This window comes from Podarcis muralis, chromosome 9 (assembly GCF_964188315.1).
Source record: "Podarcis muralis chromosome 9, rPodMur119.hap1.1, whole genome shotgun sequence".
In the NCBI taxonomy this organism is placed as follows: domain Eukaryota; kingdom Metazoa; phylum Chordata; class Lepidosauria; order Squamata; family Lacertidae; genus Podarcis; species Podarcis muralis.
In genome coordinates, this window is record NC_135663.1 from 482,048 (window position 1) to 505,953 (window position 23,906).

The window sequence follows — 23,906 nt, forward strand, 5'->3', positions numbered from 1 at the left end:
GATCCCTTTCATCCCTTCTGGGCCATCCTGAGAACCTTCCTCTCTCAATCCAGCTGCCTCACAGCCTGCTCTGATGCCAAGTTTGGCACACCTTCTTAACCCCTTCATTTAAATGGGTTCAGGTGCGGCAGACGAGGGTTCGGCTGGTGAGGAGGCAAAGAGGTGCCTCTAGAAGAAGGGAGACATTTACAAGACTCAGGTAGGTAGCCGTGTTGGTCTGACACAGTCGAAATATATATTAAAAAATTTAAACAATTGTCCAGTCCCTTACAAGTCCCTTAAAAGGTTGCTCCTTGCATGGTTACAAAAGTGACTGGAAAATATCTGACCCTAAAGTACTGTAGAGTTCTTTTCGCAAGAGATATTCAAAACCCAGCTCTGATTTCTGCCTGGCGGCGCAGTGGACTACATAACCTGTAAGATTCCATTCCAACTCTAACTTACCATATTTTTTGCTCTATAAGACTCACTTTTTCCCTCCTAAAAAGTAAGGGGGAATGTGTGTGCGTCTTATGGAGCGAATGCAGGCTGCGCAGCTATCCCAGAAGCCAGAACAGCAAGAGGGATTGCTGCTTTCACTGTGCAGTGATCCCTCTTGCTGTTCTGGCTTCTGGGATTCAGAATATTTTTTTTCTTATTTTCCTCCTCCAAAAACTAGGTGCATTTTATGGTCTGGTGCGTCTTATAGAGCGAAAAATACGGTAATTTTATGATTTTATAAGGTTGAAGCGACCTCTGCTTCAGGGTATCTGACGAAGTGTGTATTACACACGAAAGCTCATACCTTGAAAGCTTATATTTAGTTGATCTCAAAGGTGTCACTGGAATTATTAAAAAAGATTTTTCATCTTTCATCTTGTTATTTGTTATTTTATGATTCTGTGACTGGAGGGAGAGGAAAGGAGACTTTGGGCCGTTTTGGGTAGGACTGAGAAGCAAGCGGGGGTGGGAGATATAAATGCCTCAGCCAGTTCACTGGCTGGACACCAGACAGACAGACAGACAGACGGACCGTCAGAAGCAGACCATGTGTCTCCCAAGCAAAGCAGACGGTTGACACCAGGTGACTAAGCCCAGCCACGCTGCAAAGGGAGGTCAGTGCCTCCATCAGCTAATCTGATTTTGAAGGGGAAATTCTCTCAAGGGTCAGCTAAATGCTGAAGCAAAGCCCATCCCTCAAACCTCCACAAAATTAATCTTCATGGGACCTTCATTCCAGTCATTTCGGACCACGACTAAGAGATAAAGAGCTTTCATTTCCGAGGGGAAATTCTGGGTCGTAATGTTAACCCACAGAGAAGGTTTGCATCACATAGGGACTGGTGAGACTGGGTTGTCACTTGGTTCAGAAATCAAAACCCAGAGCAGAGAGATGCAGTCCAGGGGCCCCTTTGTCTTTCTGCCATCAGAGTTCAGAGGAATACATCACAGCTCATTTAAAGACGTAGCAAGACCAGTAAGGGATGCGGGTGGCGCTGTGGTCTTAACCACAGAGCCTAGGACTTGCCAATCAGAAGGTCGGCGGTTCGAATCCCCATGACGGGGTGAGCTCCCGTTGCTCGGTCCCTGCTCCTGCCCACCTAGCAGTTCGAAAGCACACCAGTGCAAGTGGATAAATAGGTACCACTCCGGCGGGAAGGTAAACGACGTTTCCGTGCGTTGCTCTGGTTTCGCCAGAAGCAGCTTAATCATGCTGGCCACATGACCTGGAAAAACTGTCTGCGGACAAACGCCGGCTCCCTCGACGAGTAAAGCGAGATGAGCGCCACAGAGTGGTCCATGACAGGACCTAACGGTCAGGGGTCCCTTTACCTTTACGACCAGTAAAAAAGGGACATGTATTCTAAACATTGTAGGCATTTGATAGTCCATGGTGTTACCAAGTTTATCTCTTAAAGCAGCCCTGGGCCTGGTGGGTGTTGAAAACCACTGCCCAGAGAGTGGGAACCTTATGAACAAGGGAGACACACAGAGTTCCTTTTGCTTTATCTTTATCAGCATCAAAAGGAGAACAGCAGGTTTTTCTGCCATCAGTTACACTTCATGCACCTTCACACAAGTATACAGCCGGTGTGTGTGTGTGTGTGTGTGTGTGTGTGTCTGTGCATGTGCACGCGCGCGCCAATCAGGGTGCAGAGATCTGGAGCAAAATTCTGCTACCTGGAAAAAGCAGGACCTTTCCTCTGTGTCCTGAAAGCAGGAACTCAATCAGTTTGGCCCCACAATCATCCCCACTGAGGTGTAGACACGCCATTAGGGCCAGGGATGCTTCTGAACTGCACCCGGCATGCAGGTTTCACGAGAAATTTCAGAATTGACTAGTTTGGTGTGGCAAAGGGCTGTGAAAGGGAGGGCCAGTTTTGCAATCCGCTCTTATTCCCCCCAGATTTGTTTATTTGCAACACAGTCATGACGGAAAAGGGAAAAGCTCCGGCAGGAATTTCAGGGCCCAAAAGCAGTCAAGCGGGAAAACATGCTCAGACACGACGCTGGTAGGTTGAACGTTAACTCGCGCCAAGAGCTCCCGAGGCACTTTGGAAAAGTTCCCATTTCCCAGGTGGGCAAAGCTGCAGGGGAGGGCAGGGCTTCAACTGGTTCTCATCACTGTGGAAAACATGAAGCAGTAAAGCGCTCATGAATAAAAAAAAAGGCGTGCAAATAAAAGATGGAGCCTGCAGGCCTGGAACTGAAAGGAAGCTAAGCCGGCTGGGTTCGTTCTTTCTTTCTTTCTTTCTTTCTTTCTTTCTTTCTTTCTTTCTTTCTTTTAAAAATAATTTTTATTGAAGGATTTTATGTTACCAAAAAAACCATTCAACCATACCACCACAAAATATACCATATTTTTCGCTCTATAAGACGCACCAGACCACAAGACGCACCTAGTTTTTGGAGGAGGAAAACAAGAAAAAAAATATTCTGAATCTCAGAAGCCAGAACAGCAAGAGGGATCGCTGCGCAGTGAAAGCAGCAATCCCTCTTGCTGTTCTGGCTTCTGGGATAGCCGCACAGCCTGCATTCGCTCCATAAGACGCACACACATTTCCCCTTACTTTTGAGGAGGGGAAAAGTGAGTCTTATAGAGCGAAAAATACGGTAATTGAGAAATAAAAATTACAATATTTAGTTTGTTATTTGTTGTCTTATTTCCTCCCAAACATTTCATACAAAACACACCAAAAAAAGAAAAAAAAAGATAATGAAAGTAAATACTTTCCCCCCTTTCATCTTCCAAAACCTTTTCTTCGACTTTGACTTCCTGTCAAGTCCCTTTGCATGTATTTTATCTTACAATCGAATGTACACAAAAGAATAGACTTTTCTATATAAATTTCCCAATACATTCAGAAAACAGAATAAATCCTTAATTGTTGTCCACCTCCTTTTACTTCCTTTGTCACTCGAATGCTAGCACGGAGTCAAAACTATTCTTGTATTTTTGAACATATCTTCTATAACCATCCCATTTTTCTGCAAATTTTTGCTTGGAGATTCCTCTGAGTTTGCTAGACAATTGAGCCATCTCCACCAATTCCTGTAATTTGATCGGCTGGGTTCTTTCTTATAAGAGAAGCAGGGGAGGCAACTGTCATAATCTGTTGGCACCTCTCTTGACACATCTCAGACGTTGGAGACACATGGCTTGTCAGTAAAGGATCTGGGTGTCTTAGTGGACCACAGCTGAACACGAGCCCCCAGTGTGATGCTGCAGCAAAAATAGCAGATGCAACTCTAGGCTGCACCAACCGAAGTCTAGTGTTCAGATCAAGGGAAGTCAGAGTCCCTCTCTATCCTGCCTTGGTCAGACCACGCCTGGAATCCTGTGTCCGGTTCTGGGCACCACAATTTAAGAAGGAGGTTGACAAGCTGAGACGTGTCCAGAGGAGGGAGACCAAGATGATCAAAGGTCTGGAAAACAAGCCTTAGGATGAAGGGGTGAAGAAACTGGGTGTGTTTGGCCTAGAGACAAGGAGACTGAGAGGAGATATATCTGGAGGGCAGGCTCATGAAGAGGAAACAAGCTTGTTTTCTCCTGCTCCAGGGGGCAGGATCCGAACCCATGGCTTCAAGTTACAAGAAAGGAGATTCAGACTGAATAGCAGGAAGAGCTTTCTGACACTAAGAGCTGAATGGTTTCCCTCCGGAGGTTGTGGCCTCTCCTTTCAGCAGTGCATGGGTGGCCATCTGTCAGGGATGCTTCAGCTGAGATCCCTGCACTGCAGGGGCTTGGATCAGTTTCCCAAACCTGGGTCTCCAGCTGTTTTTGGACTACAACTCCCATCACCCCTAGCTAGCAGGACCAGTGGTCAGGGATGACGGGCACTGTAGTCCAAAAACAGCTGGAGACCCAAGTTTGGGAAACACTGGACTAGATGATCCTTGGAGTCCCTTCCGACTCTACGATTTTGACCCTTTGTTGTTGTCATTTAGTCATGTCCGCCTCTCCGTGACCCCCTGGACCAGAGCAGGCCAGGCCCTCCTGTCTTCCACAGCCTCCCGCAGTTTGTTCAAACTCATGCTGGTCGCTTCGAGAACACTGTCCCACCATCTCGTCCTCCGTCGTCCCCTTCTCCTTGTGCCCTCCATCTTTCCCAACATCAGGGTCTTTTCCAGGGAGTCTTCTCTTCTCATGAGGTGGCCAAAGTCTTGGAGCCTCAGCTTCAGGATCTGTCCTTCCAGTGAGCACTCAGGGCTGATTTCCTTCAGAATGGATACATTTGATCTTCTTGCAGTCCATGGGACTCTCCAGAGTCTCCTCCAGCACCAGAATTCAAAAGCATCCATTCTTCGGCGATCAGCCTTCTTTATGGTCCAGCTCTCACTTCCATACATCCAGCGGGGCTTACTCGTGAGTAAGTGGCCGCGCTGAGGCTGGTGTAGCTGCGCGTCTCCAACCACCCGGCGGGGCGGACAGAGGACTAGGCTCGCTCCTTCGGATCCGGGCCCGACGGCTTTCTCTCCAGCAGCTGGCTCCGACGGGGCGCCCGCGGGCGGAGAGAGGCGCAAGGTTGCGCAAGCCGCGGGAGCTCTTGCGCAGCCTGGGAGCGGCTCTGTCATCCCCGCCGCCCCGACGGGGTTTTCCCGGCCCGCCTTCTGCGTGTCTGGCTTTTCTGGGCGGGCTCCCCGTGCGCTCAGAAGGGAGGCGCGCCCGCGTGCCCGCGGCAGGGAGCGGCGCGCAAGGCTGGCCTCGGCCTTAAGGCGTTACGGATTTATCTTCGCCAGCCGGGTGTACATGACATCCCCCAAAATAAGGGTGCCCCTGAGCATAAGCAGAGTGCATTGCAGGTAGTTGGACTAGATGACCCTTGGGATCCCTTCCAATGCTACATTCACTCCCTGAGGAAGCATATGTGGCTGGACTGTGGCACTTTGGGGCTGGCTAAGATGGAGCAAAAAGAAGATTTTAGATGCAGAAATCCCAAAGGAGCAGAAAGAAGGCTACAGGGCAGGTGGTCCCCATCCACACTCCAAACTGATCTGGAAGGAACAGACTGTGCTCTCTCTCTCTTTATTTATTTCATTCATTAAAATTATACAGTGCTTTATTATTATTATTATTATTATTATTATTATTATTATTAAAAACCCACAACCATCAAAGTGGTCTACGAAAAGATCAAACAATCAAAATATTACAACAACAGTCTAAGCATACAAAAAGTTAAAATATTAAAATGGGCTAAAATTCGCATCAACCTTCTAAGTGTCTGAGGAGGCTTGTCTAAACAAGAAATGTATTTAGCAGGTGCCTGAAAGAATACAGGGAAGGCGCCTGCTGGATATCAATAGGCAGGGAGTTCCAGAGGGTAGGTGATGCCGCACTAAATGATCTGCCTTCCATCAGCTTCAGCCCTTATCCCGACAGGGACAGCCGAACTACTGTTGTCTATGCTCTGGGAACCTCAAGGTTAGATTACTGCAGGGGTCAGCAACCTTTTTCAGCAGGGGGCCGGTCCACCGTCCCTCAGACCTTGTGGGGGGCCGGACAATATTTTGAAGGAAAAAAATGAATGCATTCCTATGCCCCACAAATAACCCAGAGATGCATTTTAAATAAAAGCACACATTCTACTCATGTGAAAACACGCTGATTCCCGGCCCATCCATGGGCCGGATTGAGAAGGCGATTGGGCCAGATCCGGCCCCTGGGCCTTAGTTTGCCCACCCATGGAATACTGCAATGTTTTCTATATAGGGCTGCCTCTGAAGACGGTTTGGAAACTTCAGCTGGTGCAGAATTCAGCAGCCAGGTTTGAGCTGGTCCTGGTCCAACTGTACTGGCTACCAATCAGTTTCCGGGCCCAATTTAATGTGCTGGTTTTGATCTCCGAAGCCTTAAATGTTTCAGGACCACAATACCTCAAGAACCGCCTCTTTCCATATGAACCCACCCAGAACCTGTGATCATCTTCTGAGGCCCTTCTTCATGTGCCTCCTCCTCAAGAGGTGCAGAGGGTGGCAACATGAGAGCAGGGCCTTTTCTGCAGTGGCTCCCTGTCTATAGAATGCTCCCCCCAGGGACATTTGGCAAACTTTGGCTGGTGCCTTCATTATATGTCCTTAAGTGCCAGGCAAAAATATTCATCTTCTCCCAGGCCTTTCGCTAATTAAATTAACTTTAATTTAAATTGGGCGAATCAAACAATCCATGCCCTTTTAGATTGTGTGCGTGTGCCTGTGTGTATTGTTTTCGTTTGCTGTTATGGTATGTGGTTTTATGTTTCTATCTTGTGATTCTTGAATGAAATCTAATAAATAAATATATGGCGTTGGGAAGGGATCCCCAATGGTCATGCAGTCCAACCCCCCCCCAATGTGCTGAGATTCCTGCATGTCGGGGGGTTGGACTAGATGACCCTTGGGGTCCCTTCCAATTCAACCATTCTATGATTCCAACTAAAGCCTCCCTGACAGATGGCCACCCAACCTCCACTTCGAAACCTCCAAGGGGGGAGAGTTGAAGGGCCCCCTCCTTTCTACAACCCCCCAAAGGAAGAGGCCCAAACCACGCCTCGTCTTGCTTGCTTTTGGCCCTGATCCCAAACACAGAAGCGCTGGCACATGCCTGAAGGCCACCCCCCCGTGTGTGTTGCCTCGGTGCCAGTCTCTGCCCAGAGGCTCCTGGCATCTGTCTGCCCCCCCCTTCCCGCCAGCTGCAGCCTTGAGCCACAGAGACTCCTCCTCAGCCCTTTTGGCAGACAGCCCTGGCAGGACCTCCACCCCACAGCTTCGAGGACCTTGAATGCTTCTGTGTAAGTAAGGCATTGGCACTCCCGGGACTTCGAATAGAGAAGCGCCCCCAGGAGACCCCCAACATCCTGCCTCCCTGGGGAGGAATTAAACTGGCCCCCTAAAAATAAAGGGGGAGCAGGAACCCTGAGGGAATCTCAGGAACACCAGGCTCTTCATGAATGTGGCCCCTCAGATGCTTCGATCTGCAGAACCGGCCCTGTGACAGCAGCCACACAATATCCGTTTGTAAGAAACAAATATTTTCATTTATTACAACACTTTGGAATTCCCTGCTTGTTGACATCAGGCAAGCGCCTGCACTGCACTCTTTTCGATACCTGCTTAAAATGTCTCTAGTTTCAGGTGGATAGCCGTGTTGGTCTGCCACAGTCGAAACAAAATAAAAAATTTCCTTCCAGTAGCACATTAGAGACCAACTAAGTTTGTTATTGGTATGAGCTTTCGTGGGCATGTGGACTTCTTCAGATACACTTTGCATGCCCACGAAAGCTCATACCAATAACAAACTTAAAAGGGACCCCTGACCATTAGGTCCAGTTGTGGCCGACAATGGAGTTGTGGCGCTCATCTCGCTTTATTGGCCGAGGGGGCTGGCGTACAGCTTCTGGGCCATGTGGCCAGCAGGACTAAGCCACTTCTGGCGAACCAGAGCAGCGCACGGAAACGCCGTTTACCTTCCCGCCAGAGCGGTACCTATTGATCTACTTGCACTTTGAGGTGCTTTCAAACTGCTAGGTTGGCAGGAGCAGGGACCGAGCAGCGGGAGCTCACCCCGTCGCGGGGATTCGAACCGCCGACCTTCGGAAATGTGCATGCACACAAAAGCTCATACCAAGAACAAACTTAGTTGGTCTCTACGGTGCTACTGGAAGGAATTTCTTTATTTTAAATGTCTCTGTTTGGGCAAGCCTATCCAGGCACACAATTGCTGGGTTCCATAGAACTGAAGAGTTGGAAGGGACTCTGTGGGGTCATCTAGCCCAACCCCCTGAATTCAGGAACTGCGGCTAAAGAATTCCTGGCGGGCGGCCCCCCAACTTCTGCTGAAACACCTCCACCTTCCGAGGGAGACTGCTGCCTGGTCGAAGAGTTCTTTTTCTCTGAACTTTAATTATTGCAATTTTTTTTGATGGATAAGTTCAGCATTTCTTGAGAGCCACGCCTGGGCCGGGGGCGCCGAGGAGGGTCGGGCGGAAGGTGCCGTCGGGGGTCGCGGGTCCCGGCCGGGGCTGCAGGACCCCCGCGCCCTCCTTGCCCCGTCCCGCCCCTGCGCCGTCCTCTCCGCGCCCAGCCGCCGCATCTCCGCGCCCGCTGGGCGGCCTTCGCCTCCCACGACGGGGCGGGGCGAGGCGGAAGCAGCTGCGGCGCCGCCCCCGCCGCTAAAGGCCGCCCAGGTGGGACTCGCGCCCGGGGCCGCCCGCCGTCGGAGCCGAAGTCCCTTTGGCGGCGCTTGCGGAGGCTGCGCACCCGACTTTCCCCGACGGGCCCCGACGGTTCCCGGTGCGCTGCCCAGACCAGAAGAGGCACGAATCCCCCCCCCCTCCTGCCCCACCATGTTCCAGCGCCACCACCGCAGCCGAGTGACGGTGGCACGGGGCTCAGCCCTGGAGATGGAGATCCGACGGGGCCGGTTCCGCCTTAGCCTCGTCGGGGACACGGACCAGGTAGGCGCGCGCGGGGGGGGGGGGGAGCGGACGGCCACGCGGGTGGCGTGGGAAAGTCCCGGGCGGAGGCGAGGCTGCGCGTGGCCGTGGCTGGTGGGCGGGGGCGAGGTTTGCGGGACGCGCTCCCGTCGAGGCGCTCCCGGCGTGGTTCGTCGAGCACCTGGCGCGGAAGGGGCGCCACGCCGGATCAGCTGAGAAATGGATTCGTATCCAGACTGGGGAGGGAAACTTCATTCCTGCATTGCAGGGGGCTGGTCTAGATGGCCCTGGGGGTCCCTTTTCGACGGGAGGGGCAGGAGGCGAGAGTGGGACCCACCATCACCACCGTGGGAGATTTTTTCCTCGCTGCGTCTATATCCCTCTTTTTCCCCTCTAAGGAGCGCAAAGTGACTTACATGGTTCTCCCCCCCCCCCACCTGCCCTCGATTAATTCTGACGCCAACCCTGCGAGGGAGGCTCTAGGATGGGCTGAGAGGGGCTGGCCCCCCCCCAAGTCATCCAGTGAGCTTCGTGGCTGAGCGGCCGGATTTGAAACCTGGTCTCCCAGGCCACAGTCGCCATTTTAAATAAATCAATAAATGTATTAGTCACATGTAATAATAATAATAATAATTCATAAATAATTTTATTTATACCCCAGCCAAGACCGGGCTCAGGGCGGCTAACACCAAATATAAAAACAATTGATTGAAATACAGCTTCAAAAACAAGATTGAAATACAACATTAAAACATTAAAATGCAACCTCGTTTCATTGGAAACTGAATAGTAATAAACGTAATTTAAGATTCAGTAAACACCAACAATATCATCTAGTCTGTCATTTGTTGGAAAAGCCGCCCTGTGATCTTCAAATGAGGGCGGAATGCAAATATTATTATTAATAATAATAATGGTGTAACAGCAGCTTGAAGTTAGAACCACTCCTGAGAACCAGTTTATAAAGCGGATTCAAATCCAGTAGGGGTCTCCCGGTGCCTGGTCCTCATTTAATGCCCACAAGGACCCTGTGAGGCCAAGAGGCAGTGATTGGCACAAGGTCGCCCAGGGAGCTTCATGGCGGAGTTGGGGGTAGGATTTAAACCCGGATCTCCCAGGTCCTTGTCCAGCACTCTAACCCTTAGGCCACACTGCCTTCCTTGGTGACGGTGGAGGATGGTTATGATGGGGGGGGGGTTCAGGGGGAGGGCTGAATCTGAAGTAGGGGAGAGATTTGCTCATGTTCAGAAGGTGGCAGGGATTTGGGGAACATTTTGGGCGGCTGGGAGTAACAGGTACGAAATAAATCTATACTTATTTGCACAGCGGTTTGTACGGCCCAGTGAGTTGCACTTTTAAGCCAAGTTCCTCCTTGCAGTGGTTCTGTGAGGCCACTTCTTCCCATTTTGCAGAGAGGGCAACTGAGGTCTGAGGTGCCAGAAGCCCCACAGAGCCCCAGGCTGGGCGGGCTGAGCTGGAGGCAAAGGGCCCCCAGGAAAGGTTGCCTCGCTTGCCATGTTCCTCATCCCCCATACTAGGGACACCCCACTTGCAATTCTCACAGCAAGTGGCCTCCCTCAACCCCAGCCCCTCCTGGAATGGGAGCAACCAGACCAAGAACAAGGAAACCCCCCCCCCCAAAAAAATTTATTTTCACAATAATTCCTTTTTGGTACAGTTGCTTTTTTTATGGATCTTCTCAGGAGGTCCCCGTGTAAATATAGGTATTATTATTATTATCCTTATTATTTTGTGTCCCCCTGTGCGAGGAACCCGCCCCCCTGCCCTAAATCTGGGACTGAACCAGTTTTCAGTCCAAGGCCTTGGAGTCCCTGAAGGCGTGGGGCTCCCTTTGAAGGTGACCCGGAAACTACAACTAATCCAGAATGCGGCAGCTAGACTGGTGACTGGGGGCGGCCGCAGAGACCATATACAGTGGAACCTCGGGTTGCAAACGTGATCCGTGCGGGAGGCACGTTCACAACCCGCAACGTGGTGTCTGTGCACATGCGGGTCACGATTTGGTGCTTCTGCGCATGCGCAAAGCGCGATTTAGTGTTTTTACACAGGTGCGAGTGCCGAAACCCAGAAGTAACCCGTTTCAGTACTTCTGGGTTCGGCGCGGAGTTCAACCCGAAATCACGTAACCTGAAGCGTCTGTAACCCAAGGTACGACTGTAACACTGTTCCTGAGAGACCTAAGTTGGCTCCCAGTATGTTTCTAGGCACAAATCAAATTGTTGGTGCTGACCTTTAAAGCCCTAAACAGCCTCGGTCTTGTATACCTGAAGGAGCGTCTCCACCCCCATCGTTCTGCCCTGACACTGAGGTCCAGCTCCGAGGGCCTTCTGGCGGTTCCCTCATTGCGAGAAGCCAAGTTACAGGGAACCAGGCAGAGGGCCTTCTCGGTGGTGGCACCCGCCCTGTGGAACACCCTCCCATCAGATGTCAAGGAAATAAACCACTATCTGACTTTTAGAAGACATCTGAAGGCAGCTCTGTTTAGGAAAGTTTTTAATGTTCGATGTTTTATTCTGTTTTCAATCTGTTGGGAGCCGCTCAGAGTGGCTGGTGAGGCCTCGACCAGATGGGCAGGATATTATTATTTAATAATAATTATTATTATTATTATTATTATTATTATTATTATTATTATTATTATTATTATTTATTTAAAACTTCTGGAGGATTTTTGTCCCTCCCTGGACCACCAAACACCCTCCCAAGCCATGCCTGATCCAGATGACTGGGTTACTTATTTGGGGGGGTCTCCAGGACCCACTGTGCCCGCCTGCCCTGCATTGCCCAGGGTGTCAGATGTGGGGAAGTTCCCCCTGCCACTCACAGGGGCTAGAAACTTGTCCCTTGAGAGCATTTGGCCAAGGGGGCTTTCCCCTCCTCCAGCCCCTCCTCTGCCTGCTTCTGCTGGGGTGGGGCAAGTGTGGGGCTGGGGTTTGGGGCCTGCCCTGTGGCCGGGGAAAGGGAAAGGGTTACGGCCAGCTTCCCCACCCCCCAGCGAAGGGGAACAAAGGCTCTATTATCTTCCCTGCCAGGGACTTCCCTCTGCGCATGAGGAAAGAGATTCAGCCCCACCTGCCCTCCTCGCCCCAGGACCAGCCTGGGCCAGACTTCCTGGATCGGAGCCCAGCCTTGCCCCATGTGGGACTCCTCGCCCAGGTCCTGACCTCTGGATCTGGGGCTGTCTGCAGTGGCCACCGACCCCCGCTGGGGGCTGCCCTCCTTCCTTCTGCCAGGGCTTACGACAGAATTGTGGAGTTGGAGAAGGGACCCCAACGGTCATCTATCCCAACCCCGTGCAGCACAGGAACCCGCCTCCGTCTGAGACCCCAAAGAGCCACTGCCAGTCTGTGCAGGCTGGGTGGGCTTATTATGACTCCGTACAATAAGGTGCAAAGTTAAACTACGGAACTCCCTCCCACTTGTGTTTGGATATCGCTTGTGGGTTTCCCTTTGGGGCATGTGGTTGGCATAGGCGCCAACTCTGGGGGGCTCTGGGTGCCAGGGCACCCACAATTTTTGGGGGTGGTGGGTTCAAAATGAAATCTCAGACTCAAAGCCTCTGAAAGTCTTTAAATGAAGCAATGTGCCAAACTTTGTATGATGAAAGATAAGCTTTGGAGCTTTGTGTGTTCCGCAAATATAATGTCCAACACTGAACGGAGATTCTGGATATTGACTGCTGTTTCGTAGATCTTCGTCAGCGTGGTGGGAGGATATAGAATTGCTTCATAAACTCATCTTCTTTCAATTGAATATATGTGAATGAAAATATCAAATGCTGCAGTCAATATCCAGAATCTTTCAGAGACTTTGAGTGTAAAATTTCATTTTGAACTTGTTGTTGTTTGAAGGAATTCTACAAAGATTGTCTATTTCGTAGGTATATGGTCATCGTGTTGCCCAAACATTGTGGACGTTAATTCTGAACAGTACTGAAAACGCTGATGTTCTCTTTTGCAACACGGGTTTGTTTGGATACTTATTGTTGTACAGTGGTACCTCGGGTTCGTATAGTAAAAGCCATGGTTTTCCCAGTAGTGATGTATGGAAGTGAGAGCTGGACCATCAAGAAGGCTGATCGCCGAAGAATTGGTGCTTTTGAATTCTGGTGCTGGAGGAGACTCTTGAGAGTCCCATGGACTGCAAGAAGATCAAACCTCTCCATTCTGACGGAAATCAGCCCTGAGTGCTGACTGGAAGGACAGATCGTGAAGCTGAGGCTCCAAGACTTTGGCCGCCTCATGAGAAGAGAAGACTCCCTGGAAAAGAGTCTGATGCTGGGAAAGATGGAGGGCACAAGGAGAAGGGGACGACAGAGGACGAGATGGTGGGACAGTGCTCTCGAAGCTACCAGCATGAGGGAGACAGTGGAAGACAGGAGGGCCTGGCGTGCTCTGGTCCAGGGGGTCACGAAGAGGCGGACACGACTAAACAACTCAACAACAACAAACAACCTCGGGTTAAATACTTAATTCGTTCTGGAGGTCTGTTCTTAACCTGAAACTGTTCTTAACCTGAAGCACCACTTTAGCTCATGGGGCCTCCTGCTGCCGCCGCGCCGCCAGAGCACGATTTCTGTTCTCATCCTGAAGCAAAGTTCTTAACCCGAGGTACTATTTCTGGGTTAGTGGAGTCTGGAACCTGAAGCGTCTGTAACCTGAAGCATCTGTAACCCGAGGTACCACTGTACTGTCCAGAATTAAGGCGCGCTGCGTTCAGACATGGTCCTTCCTTTTATTTTTAACCCGCCAGAAATAACCGTTCCTTCTATTTCCAGTTCCCAGCCTGTGTGTGTTGTTGCTTGTGCAGCCAAAAGAGGGTCACATACTGTGCGCCAAAGGGCAGGAGAGGTGTCGGCAGGCTGGATGGGGCCCTGCCGCTTTGGGGAAGTGCCGGAAATCTGAGGGGAGAAGCTCACAGGCCCTGTCTCCCCAAAAACTGATCAGCTTGCTGTGATTCCTGCATTGCAGGGGGCTAGACATCGCTTGGGGGGGGGGTCTCTGCCAACTTTACCATTCTGTGATTCCATGAGGACTGAGCATGCTCATTGGAGAGAGCCAGGGGTGTGTTTGGGGTGGAGTAGCACTTGACGCTGCAACATTTTGTTGCAGCTCTCCCCGATCCTTTCTGCTCAGACACTGCAGCTTTCTTTCCCAGAGGCAACAGCAGAAGTTTAAGGTGTTCTGGGAAGTCACCACACAAGTCCTAAGGGAGGATTTGCATTTAGACTGGAACAAGGAACCTGACTGTGCTCCTCTTCGCAGCCAGTGGAATGCTTTCCTCGAGGTGATTAGGCATTTCCTCGTTAGATTATGCCCAGTTCAGCTAACAACTCCCCGGAATGACAGCACTGCAGGGCTGGCGTTTCCCTGCATGTCTGTTTAAGACTTATTTATTTAATTTTTGCACTGTTTAAAAACCAACAAACCTCAAAATGGTTTACAAACAGGTAAAACAATATCAACAAAATTTGAATTACAGGGATAATTCAAAACATGCAAACTTAAAATATTTTCAAACAAGTTAAAACTTGTGTCAACTTTCTCAGCATCTGGATAGGCTTGTCTAAAAAGGGATGTTTTTAGCAGGTGCCCAAAAGGATGCAGTGAAGGTGTCTGCTGGGTATCAATTGGCAGGGAGTTCCAAAGGGTAGGCACTGCCACCTTAAATGGTCAAGTCCTTACAGATGCCCAGTTGTGGCACCTGTAGCTGGGCCAATTCTGCCGATCAAGGTGGCTGTGTGGGCAGCTTGGGGTCCGGCGATCTTGCAGGTCCCAAGTTGCTAAGGGCTTTATCGACTCATGGTAACTCCTCGAACTCGGGCCCGGCAGCAAATTGTCAATTGTCCGTGCTGACAAGGCCTCGCTCCCGCCAGCAATTGTGTGCCAGCATCCTGTCTTGTGTCATTCCTTTGAGAATTGCGACCGGCTTGGTAAACTCTGGAGGCTGGCAGCCAGGAATACGCCTGGCCCTTCTCGTCATTGATTTACGAGGCTTTGGGTTCACCTGAAGCCGCGCAGCACAGACAAAAGGAAATCCGCCGCGCAGCTCACCTTAATTCCCTCTATTTCTGATGTTCAGGAGCGAGTGGCGATGCTTCTGCAGCCAAAAGGGCACCGGTGCCACCCACGCACCAGAGGGAAGTATTAGCAGGCTTGGCAGAGCCCCAAAGTTGGCAGGCAGACAAAGAATCTGGTTGGGGGGGGAGCACCTCAGGGTGCTGGGAGTCCCAAGGCAGCACAAGAGCCCTGCTGGAAAACAGAAAGCGATTGTGCTGCTCAGTGGAGGCTGCATCTTATGAAGGTGGGTGCTGCCACCCTCCTGGTGGGGGTGTGAGTGCCCATGGAAAGGCAGCTGCCTTGGCGCCCATAAAAATCCTCTTCCTCTTAGTCACCGAGCACAGCCTCAGGTTGCACTCTGCCCATGCCCAGAGGCTCTGTGCGCTCTCTTACTTGAAAGGCTCCAGGGCTGCGTCTTGGTGGGTCTTCCTGGTGCTGTGGGGTGGGGGCAGGCTGGACTCCTGGGTTCTGCCCAGCTCTCTTTGATTGACAAGTATTCTGGGGGTGGGAAGGAAGGTGCCCTCTGTGCTTTCTAATATGTCTCGCAGGCAGACACATTTGAGCAATTGGCATCGTCCGGTATCGTCTTTCGGGAGCCTAGGCAGGTTCTGGGCAGTTGCACCCTGAAGCGGTGCCATGCAGGGCCTTTTTTGCATTGGCCCCAGCAGAATGAGGCAGCAGGAGAGTGGACTGTACCATTTTGGGCTGCAGGGGAGGAAGTCCCATTTTAAAGACTCCCCGGTTTAAAAACAAAGCAAGCACAACTCTTCCAAGCTCCGACCTCCTGCCCAAAAGCAAAGCTTGCACCTCGGGGTGATGGTTCAACTTTGGCTTGTCCCCTCTCCTTCTCATAGAATTGTAGAGTTGGAAGGGGACCCCAGAGACCATCCAGTCCAACCCCCTCCAATGCTTGAATTCCAGCTGAAGAACCCCAGACAAGGGGCCACCCAACCTCTCCTTCAAAACCTCCCACCTTCTGTGCTGGCCCCGGGGGTAACCTGAGGAACACAGTCCAGGTGCAGTCCAGAATCGGAAAGGTTCTGCTAGGAGTCAGTCCCAGTCCGACAGGGCCAAGGCAGGAAACCAGGCAGGAAACCAGGCAAGGTCAGGCACAGGATCACAGGCAGGATCTGGCTTACAGCAATGTTGGAAGGGGATCTCCAGAACCATCTAGTCCACCCCCCTCCAGTGCTTAAATTCCAGCTGAAGAACCAGGACCAGTCCAGAATCCAAAGGTTCCGCTGGGAGTCAGTCCGACAGGGCCAAGGCAGGACACGAGGCAGGAAACCAGGAAAGGTCAGGTGCAGGATCTGGCATACAGCAACATTGCTCCCGCAACCTGGGGCAGGGTCCGACAGCCTTTTATCCTTGTCGGGGTAGCGCCGGTCCTGATCCCCCGGCGACTCACCTCCCTGTCTCGCCCAAAGGTGAGCACTCCTCCTGCGAGTACTCAGGTCTCTCCTTCTCTCAGACCTGAGTCTCTGCAGCTCGGGAGACGTTGGTGGGTGACTAGACCCAGAGGCCGCCTCAGCCTCCCCTGACCCAACCGGTAGTGGAGCAGCTGTAGTGGCCCAGCTGGAGGCAACGAGGTCATCTGGAGCCAGGGCAGGATCAGGCCCCGGACTCGGCCCAGCTGGTGTTTGCTGCAGGGGAACCTGTGCAGGCTGGGACTCTTCAGGATCAGGCCCCAGACTCGGTTCAGATGATGCCTGAGGCAAAGGATCCGGTGCGGACTGAGACTCCTCCTGTTCCGAGTTCGAGTCCCAGGCCATCACACCTTCCAAGGGAATCCGTTCTTCTGCCAAACAGCTCTTGCCCCAAGGAAGTTCTTCCTGATCTTGAGTTGGAATCTCCTTCCTTGTAGTTTGAATCCACTGGGTCCTGCGCTCTGGAGAAGCACCAGAAAGCAAGCTTGCTCCAGCTTCCCTTTGGCAGATATTTCAGAGACTCATAGAATTGCAGGGGTGGACTAGATGACTCTGGGGATCCCTTCCTAACTCTCCACTTCTGGGATTCTGTGGGCAGCCCCTCTCGGCATTGCTGGGCTTCTGAGTTGGAGAGAGTGGCCAAGGCAGGTGTGAGCCCCCCTCTCCTTTTTACACCGTGCCCCCCAGTTCTGGGCCAGCAGAGAGGTGGAGCTGCTTCGGCCAGGTGGCAGGCTTGGCTCCGCCACGGGCATGCCCAGATGGCTCAGTTGGTCGAGCGTGAGACTCCGGATCTCAGGGCTGTGGGTTCGAGCCCCACACTGGGCAAAAGGTTCCTGCATGGCAGGGGTTGGACTGGATGACCCTCAGGTGTCCCTTCCAGCTCTGACCCCTGGAAGTTTCCCAAATTAGGCGGGCAACCCTGCCTGGCGCTGTGTGCATAACCGGTTGGCACAGAGAGCCCTGGAGGCTTTGGAGAGAGTGGGGCATTCTTCTGCTTGGCACCAAGCAGACCCCACGGTCTCTGAGCCCATCCTGCAAGGAGGAGACTTTGCTGTGGCATTTTGCTTGGGGCGGGGGCATCTGTGCCAATCTTGGACTGCTTTGGTCGAGGGTCCAGGCCGAGCGGCCTCTAGAGCAGTTTCTGGGCTGCCTGGCGAGGCTGGCTGCGATGCCTGCCTTGGTGCCAAGCTTCTCCGGGTGTGTCTGGCTGGGCATGTGGCCCTGGGCTGCCTGGAGCGCAGGAGACGCTGGCCAGCTCCCTGCCACGTGGGCGCAGGAGTGTGCCTGTCTTTTGTGTGAGTTTGAAATGTGCTGGCCCCGCTTTCCCCTCCTTCCCGCCAGGCCTGAGTGAGGGGCTGGCAGCCGGGCTCCCTCCCTCTCCGGTGGCCGGTGGGAGGGCCGGGGCCTGGAAGAGGCGGCCCCTGGCGCAAGGGAGCGGGCGGAGGAGCTTGCAGGGGCGGCTCTTGTAAGAGGAGCCCAACCAGGAATGCTGGGCTGGAGGGGCGGGCGTGGGGCCAGGCGGTTTCCTGTCTATGGGGGGAAGAGGCTTGGAGCTGGAGCATAGGGCTCCCTGAGAGGGAGAAGGAGCCCCGCTGAGGGGCAGGAGGTGAGAGCGGGGCCCAGGGGCAGCAGAGGGGCAACGTGGGCACGCTCCCGAGGCTTGGGAAAGAAGGCGGGCAGCAGGGGGCAGCACCAGGGCATGGGTGGCACCCAGAGTGACACCCAGGCAGGTGGTGATGGTGCTGCTGCTGCAGAAATGGGGCACAGGACCCCCAAGGCCAAGGGGCTCCCTGCCTGCAGGCTTGCCTCCTTGCGGGGGGTGCCAGCTGCTGGCTGGCAAGCTCCCCTCCTTTGTGAAACGGGGGGCACAGCCAGCGCTGTTGCCCTTTCAGGCACAGAGGCTGCTTGTTCTGCGGGTGGGAGTCTGGAGCCGCCCGGCTGGCATGAAAGGACGGCCCTGTTCTCTCCGCAGCTCGGCCGGGGGCGCAGAATCTGCTGACGGAGGCCTGGGCAGCGCCAGCAGCAGCAGCAAGAGGCCAGGAGCTGGGGGCCTCGCTGCCCCACCCCGCCCCACCCCACAGGCAGGCTGGAGACCTCCGCACCAGCTCTCCGGGTGCAGACGGCACGGTGTTTCCTGGCGTCCGAAGCTGCCCCAGCCGTGCCCAGATGGGGGCCTTGCCAGGGGCCCCTGGCCCTGCCGCCCTGGGGCAGTAGGGGTGCCCCCAGACTTCCCGCACCCCGCAGAGGAGGCAAGGGAGAGGGTGCTGTGCCAAGATGCAGGACAGACTCCGCATCCTGGAGGACCTCAACATGCTCTACATCCGACAGATTGCCCTCAGCCTGGAGGTAAGGGGGCAGCTGGGCAGGAGCTTGCGACCCGACGGGGAGGGGCTTTGCTTCAGGGTGGGGGGCTCCCTCCGAAGGGATGTGGGGCCGTGTGAATGCGGAGACCTGTGTGAGTCAGGAGTGCATTGTCCTTTTGGTCCCCAAAGGCAGCTGAGAAAAGATATCCTCAGAATGCAAAGTTTGGAGATTCCCTGAACTCGCGTTGCACATTTAGCGATGCCCAGTGAGGAGTGCTGTGGATCTCAGAAGCTGGCGCCTGCTGGGTAGAAGCAAACAGATTGTCTTAGGGTCTCCTGGATGTTTGCCTGGCGCTCCCCTGTAACCCGAATCTTGACACCCGTCTTCTCTTTGTCTCCGAGCTGAATAGGGAAGGGGGCAGGCAGGGTGGGGGGGGGCGCAGGAGGCTGCGCAGGACCCGATTCGGAGTGCAGTGGGTGCCCTCGACTCGCTTGCTGTGTGTCTCCACCTTGATGCAACGACATTGCCCTGGCATTTGTTCTCCCGATGGTTGCGGTGAGTGAGACGCTGCCAAGTTTGGAGGTTGCCCCACTGAGACCACCTGCTGCTTCCTGGGCCCCTTTCCTGCGTGGCTGCGTCAGTCCTGGGGGGCAGGAGTTTCCCAGCACCTGTGGGGGGGCTCCCAGTCTCCCTCGGCTTGGCTTCCAGACAGGTGTGCCTTGTGGGGTTTCTGTGCTGCTCTGTTTTCGGGGCTTCTGCTGGGAGTCCGCCTGGCCAGGCTGGCATTGGGCTTGTGCCAGAGTCCGGCCTCACCCCACAGGTGGGGTGTGTGGTTTTTTTTTGGGGGGGGGGGTCTGGTGGCCTTTGGGGTTTGTCTCCATTTGCTCATCCGGTTTGGTGCAGCAGAATGTTCCTTTGGCAGAGAAGTGGGACTTCCTGCCTGGGCCCAGCAGGAAAGGGAGACTCAGAAGAGCCCCTGGGCTGGATCAGGCCAGACTCCTGTTCCCCCAGGGGCCAAAGTGAAGCCCTAGAGCAGGGGCTCAAGAATGGCCCCCCCTGACTTTCCCAGCCGCTGGGATTCAGGAGCGTTGCAGAATCCGACTGCGGAGGCCGAGCTGTCCTGGTGAGGAGCCATTGACAGCCGTCCATGAATTTGTCCTCTTTTGAAGCTATGCTCCTTGTGGCAGGGAGTTCCACAGTCTAACTCTGTGCTGCATGAAGGAGGACTGTCTTTTATTTGTCCTGGAGCTTCTGTCAGCTTCATGGATTTTCCACGAGTTCTAGAGTTCTATGACAGAGAGAGAGAAGCCTCTCTCTCCCCACTTTTCCCAGGCAAGGCATAATTTTATAATATAATAATAATTTATTATGTACACCCCGCCCATCTGGCTGAGTTTCCCCAGCCACTCTGGGCGGATTCCAATTGAGTGTAAAAAACAATACAGCATTAAAGATTAAAAACTTCCCTAACAGGGCTGCCTTCAGATGTCTTTTAAAGATAAGATAGCTGCTTATTTCCTTGACATCTGGTGGGAGGGCGTTCCACAGGGCGGGTGCCACCACCGAGAAGGCCCTCTGCCTGGTTCCCTGTAGTTTCAATTCTCGCAATGAGGGAACCGCCAAAAGGCCCTCAGAGCTGGACCCCGGTGTCCGGGGTGGAGACGCTCCTTCAGGTATACAGGACCGAGGCCATTTAGGGCTTTAAAGGTCAACACCGACATCTTGATTTGTGCTTGGAAATGTCCTGGGAGCCAATGTAGGTCTTTCAAGACCAGTGTTATGTGGTCTCTGCGGCCACTCCCAGTCACCAGTCTAGCTGCAGCTTTCTGGATTAGTTGCAGTTTCCGTTTCACCTTCAAAGGTAGCCCCACGTAGAGCGCATTGCAGGAGTCCAAGCGGGAGATAACCAGAGCATGCACCACTCTGGCCAGACAGTCCGCGGGCAGGTAGGGTCTCAGCCGGCATACCAGATGGAGCTGATAAACAGCTGCCCTGGACACAGAATGGATCTGCACCTCCATGGACAGCTGTGAGTCCAAAATGACGTGTCGCCTTTTCCTCGCCTTTTCTCCAAGTCCCACGACTGCAACTGTTCCTCATAGGGCAGTTGATCCAGGATCCCTTGGATCCCTTGGGTTGCCCTTTCCCGAGTCATTTTCCACCTGGGCCCTCTCCTTTGGGAGGTGAGGGCAGGCAAGCTCTGCTTCTTTGCCCAACGGAAGACAGAGAAAAGGAAGGAAGCCCTTCTTCGTCTTAACCTGTGGAACTCCCCGCTGCAGGAGACCTGTGGCTGAAATCCCCGGGAGGGGAGAGGGCTCCTGTGTTCGAATTCTGCTTGCGGGTTTCCCATCGGGGCATCTGTGAGGTTACAGGGAAGCAGGCAGAGGGCCTTCTCAGTGGTGGCACCCTCCCATCAGATGTCAAGGAAATAAACAACTATCTGATTTTTAGAAGACATCTGAAGGCAGTCCTATTTGGAGAAGTTTTTAATGTTCGATGTTTTATTGTCTTTTTAATATTCTGTTGGGAGCTGCTCAGAGTGGCTGGGGAAACTCATCCAGATGGGTGGGGTATTAATAATAATAATGATGATGATGATGATGATGATGTTAGGCCACCCTGAGCTTCGTGGGTCCCATTGACCTGAAACAACAGGCTCTTCTGATGTCTTACTTAACGAACAACTTGATAGGCAGGATCCGTCCCCCTTCCTTAGCTCAGTTTGGGCATCCCTGGTCTGCCAGAAAGCCCTTGACCCAGACGGACCCCCCATTCCGCTGTTGCTCGCCCTCCCAAACAAGCCTGGTAGACCAGAGATGCACACCTTTGAGGAGGAAGGACCTCCAAGGCTTTTGCCTTGTACAGGCTGGTCTGGTCCCTGGCTGGATCAAGGTGTGGCAACATGGCCTAGTGGTTAGAGCGCTGGACTACTGGGCTAGGGCGGGGGAGAGGCCAGGCAGGGTTTGAATCCCCGCGCAGCCATGTCACCACATCTCAGGCTCAGCTCCCTCGCAGGGTTGTTGTGGGGGGGGGGGGTCAAAGGAGGAGTTGGAGAACTCTGCACGCGAAAAAGGTGGGATAGATATTGTGATGTACTGAGTTGAATAGGATCCAAAATGCAGCAGTCTGATTGGTCCTCGAACAATATGCTCATAAATAGCAATAAATAATAATTGTCATGGTTTTGGCCAAGGCGCTTCATGCAGCTCCAACAAAGGGGGGGATGTGAGGCGCAGGGAGCCCCTTCCCTGACCCCCTTCTCTCCACCCCTCTGAGTGGGTCGGTCTGGACTGGTTCCGGCTGCTGAGCCCTGAAGCAGCGGCACTCTGCTCGTGCTCAGAGGGACTCTGTCGAGATCAGCTGTGATTCCTGCATTGCAGGGGGGTTAGTCTAGATGACTCGTGGGGCCCCTTCCATCTCTGATTTTGTGTTGGTTTTGGCGGAGAATCCCGGCTGGCCAGACTCCACTGCCTGGGGGGGGGGCATTGGCCAGACACCCCCCCCCACTCCAGATTTTCCTCCCAGCCCTGCTAAATCCTCAGCATCTCTGCCATAATCTGCCACAAGCTGATTAGCCCAGGCTGGAGGTCCGTGGGGGGGGGGGGCAGAGTTTTGAGCCCCATACCAGCCCCACCCTTTGCCCCCACCCTTTGGCCAACTCCCCAAACCTGCCCCCCATCCTTGCCCCCCCATCAGTTTGCCTAAGAGAGGCCCCCTTGCTCCATCCCTGAGTTCTGGGGTGCCTCCAGCCCCACAAAGGATGAAGAGCAAATGGCCCCCCCATCTGCCCCCCCAAATGCAACCTCTTGCATGGGACCCCTTCCCTTTTCTCAGCCACCCCAAAGAGGAGAGGGGCTCCCAAACACTGTAGGTTTTTTGGGGGGGCCTGAGGAGCAGCTCCCCACCCTCCTTTTCCCCACCAGACCCCTGCTTTTCCCCTCCCCATTTTATTTGGGGGGGGGCAGAGGAGGCCGCGGTCTCCCCAGCCCAGCTGTCCCCCCCCCAACCCGGCTATAAATAGGCAGCTGGTGATGTCAGAGTTTCCTCAGCTGCTGCGCCGACTCTGCCCCCCCCCCCGTCCCTCCCCCTCCAGCTGTCACCCGCCCCACTGCCAGAACCGCCTTTGCCGCATGGGGGGCCGGCGGCTAAGTTAGGGGGCGCCGGCATGGAGAGCGGCAGACTGGCCAAGGTGAGTGGCTGGGGGGGGGGCGCTTGGGGGGTGAGGAGGGGAGCCCCCCAGGAAGAGGCTGGGGTTTCCCCTCTGAGAGGCCTGGAGGAGGCGGGACCCCCCTGCCCATCTCTGCGGCTGGCATGATGGAGGGCATTTCTTGCCAGGGGGGGGCCTCTCCCCCCCTAGAAGCTGGCTGGATTTTTTTTGCTGCTTCACGGCCCTTCAGGCTGGGGGAGGGAGGCGGTTGAGGCTGGTTTTTTTGGGGGGGGGTCCGTAGCTGTAGAGACAAGAGGGGGGTCTCTGCATCCGGCAGGGGCATTGTGGGAGGGGTCAGTCGCGAGGGGACCCCCCCTTACCCAAAGCCTCCGAGGCAAAAATGGATGCTAATGGGATTTCCTCTGGCCTGGGCAAAAGGCTGCAGAGAATTGGAGAGTTGGAAGGGGTCCCCAAAGGACATCTAGTCCAGCCCCCCCGGCAACGCAGGGGAGAAGGAAGGAATTCGCCCCCCCCCCCAGATTGTATCCCTCCTTTCAGATCTCTCCACCCCGTCTTTGGTACATAATGTCCATTGTGCAAGGGGTGGGGGGCAAGAGACTCTGCCCCCGGAGCTCTACCTGTTGAACCCCGCTTTTTCAGCAGAGCTTGGAGGGCCACCTGACACAGGTGCTTTAGTTGGGGTTCCTGCCTTGGACCCCATGACCCTGGGGGTCCCAGGAATTCGATAGGTCTACTGTGACACTGTGCGTGTTGAGGGGGAGGCACTCTGCACAAGCTCAGGAACCTTTTACAGAGGTGGGGCTTTGCATGTTCAGAGGCTGAGCTCTCGCCCTGATGGTGGGTTCTGGGGGTCATCCATTCTCACTCAAAGATCGGGGGTCTTCCTGGGGTGGCGGGTGGGAGACCGTGGAGCCTGGTATTTTTTTTGGGGTGGGGGCACCAACCACAGGAAAATGTTTCCCTTTATCATGATATATTTTAATATACAATAATAATAATATTTAATTAATAATAATAATAATAATATTTAACA

At 53.6% G+C, this 23,906-nt stretch overlaps 1 protein-coding gene and 1 non-coding gene across 8 annotated transcripts in view; both read left to right on the top strand.

Moving 5' to 3' along the window:
• Positions 1-8,633: 8,633 nt before the first annotated feature.
• The window catches only part of RTKN (rhotekin), a 37,415-nt gene continuing 22,142 nt past the window's right edge, over positions 8,634-23,906 (top strand). For 3 of the 7 annotated variants that reach the window (XM_028744587.2, XM_028744592.2, XM_077933665.1), the window contains exon 1: positions 8,634-8,915. In XM_028744587.2, the coding sequence (XP_028600420.1) occupies positions 8,805-8,915 (111 nt within the window). In that variant the 5' untranslated portion in view covers positions 8,634-8,804. Of the gene's footprint in view, positions 8,916-17,879; positions 18,008-18,373; positions 18,748-22,788; positions 22,895-23,906 lie in introns of those variants that run through there. The other 4 variants (XM_077933664.1, XM_028744588.2, XM_028744590.2 and 1 more) reach the window with 4 other exon arrangements.
• On the top strand, positions 17,154-17,226 carry TRNAR-CCG (transfer RNA arginine (anticodon CCG)). Its single transcript has one exon. It is a non-coding gene; the product is annotated as a tRNA-Arg (tRNA).